The 9,548-nt window shown below is 46.8% G+C and overlaps 1 protein-coding gene across 1 annotated transcript in view; it reads right to left on the bottom strand.

Annotated features, from left to right (window-relative positions):
* Positions 1-4,109: 4,109 nt before the first annotated feature.
* Positions 4,110-9,548, bottom strand: part of Dna2 (DNA replication helicase/nuclease 2) — a 26,015-nt gene continuing 20,576 nt past the window's right edge. The window contains exons 19-21 of the mRNA XM_021173475.2: positions 8,939-9,121; positions 7,058-7,204; positions 4,110-5,777 (exon numbers count right to left, since the gene is read on the bottom strand). Of these exons, the coding sequence (XP_021029134.1) occupies positions 5,715-5,777; positions 7,058-7,204; positions 8,939-9,121 (393 nt within the window). The 3' untranslated portion in view covers positions 4,110-5,714. The remainder of the gene's footprint in view (positions 5,778-7,057; positions 7,205-8,938; positions 9,122-9,548) is intronic.

The raw sequence follows: 9,548 nt of genomic DNA, 5'->3' as shown, positions 1-9,548 counted from the left end.
CACAGTTCAAGGTCATTCTCCCAGACATTCGAGATTTCAAGGCCAGCCTGGGTTATACAAGGCTGTCTTTTAAAAGATGCACACGCACACACACACACATACATGAATGCTTCCTCCTGCCTTTCAACTTGCCATAGATAAAACTTGCAACAGGCTACCTGGGTGTGCTGCCTGTCATATACCTATAACCCTGGGACTCACCCTTGAGGCAAAAGCAAGCAGATCTTGATTCCGGAGCTAATAAACCCATCTCAAAAGCTTAAACAAACCACCAAAAATGGGTAGACAGATGCAAATCACAAACTCAACACTCTGGTTTAGAATGTTAAGAGATGCCTGAATCCAGCTGTCTCGGGACCAACGTCCATTCTGCTGGCAGAGTCAAAACTGAGTTCATGGTCCCAGGCCCCAGACCCAACACCTATTCTGCTTCTTCAGGCGTTTCGTGTTTGTCTGTTATCCAGTAAAGGGGGAGTTGCCTTATCTAAAACAAGGCATGCAAGCATTGCCAGGGGGTGAACTACCTGACTCCATGCAGCTTGCCCACTCCTTTGTTCCCTTATCATTCTGAATTCCAGACCAGAGTCCAGGGGGAGACCTGACTGGACCTTGAAACCAGGTGACCCTGATAAGGCCCAGTCACCAATGTTTTACTTCCTTGCTCAACCCCCTTGTGTTAAAATATGACTGGACAATGCTATGGCCCGCCCCATGCTTTGGGGTTCCATCCTTTAAAGATGCTGTACAATTTCTCTTTTGGATCACAGTGAACTGAGTCTGTTCTGTGTCTGTGAGTACTATAAAAATTTGTCATCTGCTAAGATGAACGTTCAAAGGCACAGTCAGCTCCCTGGTCTGTGCTATAGTCTCTGACTGGCCAGATTTTATGGTTTCATCGCTGTGAAGACACCAGGACCAAGCCAGCTTTTCTAAAGGCAAGCATTCAGTTGGTGCTGGTTTGGTTTCAGAAGCTCAGCCCATGATCACAAGAAGCATGGCAACATGCAAGCAGATGTGTTATTGGAGAAGGAGCCAAGAAGTCTACTTTTTGATCCAAAGCAGCCAGGAGACTCTTCCACAGTGGGTGGGGCTTAAGCAAAGAACCTCAAAGCCCACCCCCACAGTGACAAACTTCCTCCACTGCCACACCTCCTAATAGCACCACTTCTCATGAGCCAAGCATGTTCAAACCACCTCAGGTTGCTTTGGTTTTCTCTTGTACCCCAACAATGATGCATTAAATGCAATGGTGCCCAGCACGTCTGACAAATGTCGAGGAAGCATCTTTTTTTCCCTAAGAGGTTTGCTGTTTTGTGTGTATGTGCTTGCACCTGTGCATTCTTACCGGAGAATGAATTCTGGTTTTAGATGCCCTTTTCTGCTTTTGACAGGTCTTGGGTAGCCCAGGTTAGCCTTCAATTTATATAAGTAGTGGGAAAGTTTTCTTTAATGTGAGATTGTCATACATGGAGAAGTCCTAATATAAGTGGGAGATGGATTGGAACAGAGACCTACCCAGGCCCTGAAAGCCTAAGAACAGAGGTCAGTACTGTCCTGACTCTCATGAGAATCCTTTCCCTACTTTTAGAGTATACTACCACCTAGGCATGTAACCCTAAACAATGTAGCTCTGGCTTTAGGCTGCTTACACTCCCCACAAATGAAAGTGTACAACTTTGTTACTTATTTCTTCCCCTCTTCATATCTAGAAGGACTCCAAGCCCCAAGGAATCCCCCAAACTTGAGGTGTTTCCTGGTTGTGCATTGCGCAAGTTTGGTCTGAGTCTTTATTCTAGCCCAGTGCTCCCAGAAATCCTAAGACTTGACATAGATTTATGAATACCTTGGGCATAGAGCTAAGCTCTTTTCCGACTAGATATAACTTAAAATAACCCATTTATTCTAATCTACACTCTGCCACGACTGGTTACCTATGCTCAGGTACCATGCATCTATCTCATCACATTTTCTTTCCCAGGGGGAACTCCTGCCTGGCGCTCTCCCAGAATCCTTTCTGGCTCCTGGATATCCCACCACCTATTTTCTGCCTAAGCCACAGGCAATCGAATTTATTACTGACAGGTGCCACATTCATACAGACCTAAGATATTCTCTCTACAGTGCATCTACCCTACTGTGCAAGAGTCTCTAGGGCATACAAGTAATACCAGGACGGTCTTGCGAGATTGCTCAGTGGGTAAAAGCACTGAGCCACCAGGCCTGAGTTTGATCCCGAGGGGCCCACATGGTGAGAGAATTGATTCCTGAAAATTGTGTCCCAACCTCAACATAGATGGTGTTAAGACATAAGCATCCGCCGGGCGTGGTGGTGCACGCCTTTAATCCCAGCACTTGGGAGGCAGAGGCAGGCGGATTTCTGAGTTCGAGGCCAGCCTGGTCTACAAAGTGAGTTCAGGACAGCCAGAGCTACACAGAGAAACCCTGTCTCGGGAAAAACAAAACAAAACAACCACAATTACCAGGAAATCAGCATCACTTTACTTTTTGTTTGGTTGAGTTTTTTTGTTTGTTTGTTGTTTGAGACAGCTGTGCATGGCTTTCCTCACTGAGGGCTGGCGAGAGCAGCGGCTAGGAGACACTGATCTAAACACAATTAATCTTCAAGAGCTGTCACCAGGGCTAACTCATCAGCGGCCTTATCTACATACCAGGCCCAGCCTCAAACCTGTCATCTTCCTCTCAGGCCTTCCGAGTGCTGTAGACCAGGCTACCAGGAAGAGCAGGTGCTGCAGGTGACAACTGAGCCCAGAGGTAGTCAGGTGAAGCGAGTACATCAGAGGCTTGGCTCAGGCTATCCAATAGGTCCAGGAATGGGGCTGCTGAGGGTGCAGACTATCTTATCTTATTTCCTAATTATTACGTGTATCTGTGTCTATCATCTTATTAGATGCATATGTGCGTGCGCATGCACTAGCAAGAGTGTACATATTCAGAGGGAGGAGGTCAGAGGAGATCAGAAGCCCTGAAGTTACAGGCCACTGGGGTGGGAATCAAACTCAGGTCCTCTTCAAGAGCAGGGTGTGCTCCTAAGCACTAAGCTCACCGCCAGCCCTGAAAGGCCACACTATTTTCTGAACCTGCGCTCTGACTAGCACGAGGTAACCAAATGGGTCCATGGTGCTTTGACAAGGAATTGCATCTAGGGAGTCCCCCTCCCCAGAAAAGAAAGATGAGAGCCCTCCTGCTCCACTGTGGGCAGCACTGGTGGGGTAGGGAAGACCTGACTTGTGCTTAACCTCAACTCCAAACCTCAAAGCACAGAAACATCTATGTAGAAAACATCTTAACTCTTTCAGATAACTGAGAGACTAGAGTTGGGACTGGAGGAGCTCCGTGGTTAGGTACTTGTTGCTCTTGCAGAGGACTCAATTTTGGTTCCTAGCACCCACATTGAGAGGCTCCCAACCCCCAACCGAGTGTAGTTCCTGCTCCAAGGCTCTGCTACCCTCTTCTGGCCTCAGAAGACACCTGAACACACACATACATGCATGCACACATTCTTTTCTTCTTCTTCTTTTTTGAGACAGGGTTTCTCTGTGTAGCCTTGACTGTCCTGGAACTCACTTTGTAGACCAAGCTGGCCTCGAACTCAGAAATCCACCTGCCTCTGCCTCCTGAGGGCTGGGATTAAGGCGTGCACCACCACGCCTGGCTTCTTTTCTTCTTTTTTTTTTAAAATTTATTTATTTATTTATTTATTTATTTATTTATTTATTTATTTATTATATGTAAGTACACTGTAGCTGTCTTTAGACACTCCAGAAGAGGGCGCCAGATCTCGTTACGGATGGTTGTGAGCCACCATGTGGTTGCTGGGATTTGAACTCTGGACCTTCGGAAGAGCAGTCGGGTGCTCTTACCCACTGAGCCATCTCGCCAGCCCCTCTTTTCTTCTTTTTAAAGATTTCTTTTATGTATGCGAGTACACGGTCACTGTCTTCAAACACCAGAAGAGGGCGTCAGATCCCATTACAGATGGTTGTGGGTCACCATGTGCTTGCTGGGAATTGAATTCAGGAAGTGCAGTCAGTGCTGAGCCATCTCTCCAGTCACACACATACACACACACACACACACACACACTTTACCAAAAAAAAAAAAAATTATAAAAAAACCTGTTTGTCTCCTCCCAGGGGCTGAAATTACCATAGATCACCTCCAGCGCCATACTCTCATAAGAACAAGCACTATGTGAGCAGCCACAGTAACTCTTCTCATCTGCTGTCTACTGTTTTCTTTCAGTGGTTAAGCCCACCCAGTATGTCATTTATAAATCTCTTTGGGATACTGTTATTTCTTGGTTTCAGCTGTAGCCTGCTGTGGTAGCACGAACACTAGAGGCTGATGTATTTGAACACCCGGTTCCCAGTTGGTGGGGACGTTTGGGGCTGGCTCAGCTCTGTTGGCAGCGGGTCTCTCGGGGCAGGCATTCAGTGCTCACAGGTTCACCTCACTGCCAGGCCGATTTCTTCCTCCTGCATGTAGCTGAAGATGGGCCGGCTCAGCCTCCTGCTCCAGTGCTCAGCACCCTTACAGACTCTGACCTGGAAACCTGAAATTAACTCTTTCTTCCCCAAGTAGTCTTTGGACATGATACTTTATCTCAGCAAAAAAAAAAAAAAAAGTAACTGATGTAAGCATAAGCAACATTTCACCCATTGTTAGGGGAAAAGAAGCGAGGCACCCTAGCTTAACCATTCCTGGGGACAGAGGGTGCACAAAGCTGGAGGCTCAATCCCTACCACTGCAGCAACCAGACAAGCAGGAGGACCACAAGTTCAAGGTCACCCGGGACACAGGCGAGTCTACATCACACACACCTAAAAGTCATAAAATGAAAAATGACTCAGTGAAGTTTATTCAACTGTACATTAAATAATAAAAAAGACAGAAGCACCAACTATTTTAACATATTTAAATTTCCACTCAGTGAGGTAGAAGTTTTTCCCCTCCAGGAGATAAAGACCTGATGTGGAAATGTCACCATATATATTATATAGAGATGCTAATTACTTGCTGATAAATTTATTTTTAAAAACATCTGTACGTAAGTAAAAAAGCTGAGTAATAACCTAAAAGAGGCAAACCGGGGTGAAATAGGACGTACCTTGTAAGCTAACATCAATTCAGAAACCAAAACGCCTCAGAAATATATCAGAAATACATTTATATCAAATCCTCATCTAATATTAAATATAAAACAACCAGGAAATCCCAAAATTCATAGTGTAATAGTCCTCTAATCTCCTTGGCACAGAGTGGCTTCAAGCAATGAGATGGGCCAGTCTGTGGCCGTTTAAATGTAACTTGTACGATTCAGGAATCAGACCTGAAGTTGTAGTTTCTTTTGTGAACTCTCAGCCTTGAGCTAAAATGGAACCTTAGGCACTGCAGTACAGACCCCAAGGCTATCCCACAAGTGGAAAATCTTATGGTTTTTTCCCCCTTGGTCAGACACAGATATATCTGAAGTATTTCCAAATTTAGAGTTCTCAATTTTGGGTACATCAGGACTTTTAAAGTAGAAATTTGCGTAGTAACAGAAGAGAAAAATCTGGGACTTTGAAAACAGTACATTCACCTCCTTTTGGCTAAAAGTCACCTTCAGTTTAAGGGTGGCATTCACAGAAAACCTCAGCTGGCGCATCTCGTGACGCAGCCTCTGCCGCGGCAGTCTCCGCAGTGTCTCAGTCTCACTGACAATCGCCCAGAATGTGGCTGAGGCTCTCATGCTCTCTGGAAGGAAGGTCCAGGATGTAAGATGAATTAAGGAAGACACAGTCAGGGAAGGTGCCTGTGCACTATGGTGCATCCATAACCTCAGCCCTAACGAATCGGAGGCAGGGGGATGACTTCTAGACCACTGCTCTACACTAAGTTGTAGGATAACCTGGGATACACGAGACCCTACAGGGAGGTAGAGGAGGAGAAGAGGGGAGAATAATCTGTTTGAAAAGTGACAGAAAGCCAGGAGTGGGGTCACAGGCCTGAATCCCGGGGCTGCCAAAAGATCAGAACTTCAAGGTCACCTTCAATTATTGCCAATTCAGGGCCATCCAGGGATACCAAAGACTTCACCTCACAGAACTGGGAAACAGGTGTGGTACACACCCTTAGGCCAGTCAGCCCAGTGGTTCTCCACCTTCCTAACGAGCGACCCTGTAACAACACTTCTTGTATTACACGGACTTAACACAGGTCATGGCGTAGTGATTCCCAGTCACAGGACCGTTCCGTGGCTACCTCTCGTCTTTTCCTCTGCTGAGTCAAACCGTAAATGTCTGATATGCAACCCCCCCCCCCCCCGTGAAAGGGCTGTTCAACCACCCACACGGGGTGGGGACCCCAACTGCCGCTATAATCCCAACCCTGGAGAGGCAGAGGCAGGATCTCAGTCCCTGGCCAGTGATGGTGTCTCTAAAGAAATAAACAAACAACAACATCAAAATGGTGGGGTGTCATAGACTATCAACAAACAAAGGAAAGCCGGGCTTTGTGGAGCCTGCCTCTAACCCAGCAAGCAGAAGGCTGACACAGGAGCTTCTAGTCTTTTGCCCCCACCCCTCCATTTTTTGAGACAGCGTCTATGTACCTCCTGCCTAACTTGGAACTCTCTATAGACCACACTGGCCTCAGACTCAGAGATCCACCTGCCACTGCCGCCCCAGGGCTGGAACTAAAGGTGGGCAACCACACCATGCCATACCCAGCCTGATATTTTTCAGTTATGGCAGAATACTGGGTCTCTACCAATGAGATGCAGTACCTGGGGCTAGAGGGCCAGAAGAGGTTGCCCATCCCTGCATACGCTGGTCCCAGATGGCAGAGAAAGCCATTTCTTCTCCCTGGCTCTCACCCCACAGACTACCCCGCCCATCATCATTACGTCACTGATGGCTGGACAAAACTTCCTGTGAAGTGTCAAACTGGTCTCTGAACTACGCCCAGGGTAAACAAAGCTGAGTCTCCGTTCACTCAAGCTGAGGAGGAACCCACAGAGCTGCGCTCCAGCGACCACACAAATGAGCAAGGATATTAACTGCTCTGCATTCAGATGGTCAAAGAGCGTCCCCAGAGGCGGGAAGCGCTTCAGCGAGGACACGCTGCCCAGCAGGATCAGTTTATGCTTGGCTCTGGTGAGCGCCACGTTGAGTCTCCGCCAATCTTTCAGGAGCTCGCCAAGCTGGGGCAAAAGGAAACTTCCAATTATTTCAGTCGTGTTATATATCTAAACTTGTTATAACATTGTCTGCCTTAAATGACTTTTTTTTTCTTATTTCTTAAATGACTTTTATTGTTTTTTTTTTTTTCTTTAATTTTTCTAGACAAGGTTTCTTGCAGCTCACCCAGACTAGGCTCAGACTTGCTATTCAGTCGAGGCTGGCCTTGAACTCCTGATCGGCCTCCAATTTCCAGGTACTAGGGTTACAGGCCTGTGCCACCACAGTGGCTTTGTTACTTCTTTTGTTTTCTGAGACAGTGTGCTACGTAGCCCAGGCTAGCCTCCAACCCCGTATTTCCTGCTTCTGCCTCTATCACAGGCATGACCCAGTGTGCTATATGTAAAATCCAAGTCCTGAATGGCGTGTACGTCATCCAGAAAGTCACACAAACAAGAAGCGCCATCACCTGGGCCGTAGGCACAGAGTGATGGGGAGCTGGGAGAGGAGGCAGCTCTGCTGGGTACGTTCACAACTCCTATGGGTGTGCTATAGTTTAAAAAGGGTATTGTGGCTCAGGGAGCAGCAGAGGCTGCTCATCCAGAAGATCTCACACTCAGCTCCAGGCATGCACGTGGTACACAGACATACATGCAGGCAAAATATTCATAAAGAAAATACTTTTTTTTTAAAAAGGAAAAAGTGGGCTGGAGAGATGGCTCAGTGGTTAAGAGCACCAACTGCTCTTCCAGAGGTCCTAAGTTCAATTTCCAGCAACCATCCATAATGGGGTCTGTTGCCCTCTTCTGGTGTGTCTGAAGAGAGCAATGGTGTACTCATATGCATAAAATAAATAAATGAATCTTTAAAAAAAAAAAAAAAAAAGGAAATGGTATTAAAGAGTGAAAAAATGTAAACAAAACAAAACCCTGAAAGTGTCTGTGAATCTGAAGAGTAGCCTGTGTTAAAAATGACCCAGATGTGGTAAAAGTGATTTGAACACACGGAGATGAGGAGAGAAGTCAAATGTGATTCCACGGGTGACAGAACATAAGTCAACCTCTTATTTGCTTTCGTTTTTCCATACAGGGTTTCTTTGTGTAGACCTGGCTGGCCTTGAACTTGGAGATCCACCTTCCTCTGCCTCTCAGCGCTAAGTTAAAGCCGGGCACCACCAGCATCCAGCATATGAGTCAACCTTAAAAACTAAATCCTCATGCATGCTATAGCATGGATCAGCGCACATGCAGTAAGCCAGGTACAGAGAACTCAGGGACAGAGGAACAGTGGCTGCCAGGGTAAGGAGTAGGCAGCTAGTCCCAATGAGCATGTTTCTAATGCATCCTTTCAACAGCCTTGTTTCACAGTTTAGAGCTATACACATACAAATGGTTAAAATGGCCAGGCATGGGGCACACATCTGCAATCCCAGCTTCTACGTGGTACACAAGGGAGGCTGGCTCAGGAGTTAGTTACAAAATGAGCTTAAGATACATCTAGGCTATAGATCCTAAGCTATAGAATTCAGAAATATGCCTGTCTCTGCCTCTGCCTCCCAAGTGCTGAGATTAAAGGCATGTTCCACCACTGCCCAGCTAAAAACTGTTTTAAGAGAGAAGGAGCTAGAGGGTAGCTGTACTGGTGAGGTGCTTGCCTGGCTAGCAATGAAACCCAAGGCCTTGGATTTTAGCATTGATCACGTGAGGCCGGAAGGGAAGGAGGGAGGGAGATCAGTCAGTAGCAGACAGTGGACTTACGGTTCCATCCTCATTACTCCTAACAAAGGACACCAGGATGAGACTCTTGTCCCTTCCTTGGTATTTGTCTACTGTGTTAACTTCGACCATCCCAACAGAAGACCGGGCCAGTAAGTCGCTGATGATCCGCAGCTGCTGTCGGTATGGGGCGATGACGCCAATGTCTGAGGGGCTGCAGCCTGCCTGTGGGGAAGACGAACGGGATTTAAGTGTCGCATCCTGATCTCTATGTGGTTGGTACTGTGTTCGAGTGTGTTTGGGTGTCTATATGTGAGCAGGGTTGCCCGAGGATGTGGAGGCCAGAGTTCTGACCTTACAGGCAGGCCATCACATCCATACGCCTGATATTTACATGGGTGCTGGGGATTTGAACTCAGATCCTTAAGCAGGCAGAGACAAGTCCACTGTGTTCTCCCAGCCCTTCAACTTTCTGCTGTTGCGTTCAGTCAAGGTTTGTAGTGTGTAGTTTCTACCACCCCACTTTAAGCTCCGGGGCGTTCTGTGCTACCAGGTAGATCTCTATGAGTTCTAGGCCAGTCTGGGCTACAGGAGAGCCAAAGCTATGTAGAGAGAGAGAGAGACCCTGTCACAACATACAATAATTTTTTTT

This window comes from Mus caroli, chromosome 10 (genome assembly GCF_900094665.2).
Source record: "Mus caroli chromosome 10, CAROLI_EIJ_v1.1, whole genome shotgun sequence".
Lineage (NCBI taxonomy): Eukaryota > Metazoa > Chordata > Mammalia > Rodentia > Muridae > Mus > Mus caroli.
This window is presented reverse-complemented; position numbering and strand designations above follow the sequence as displayed.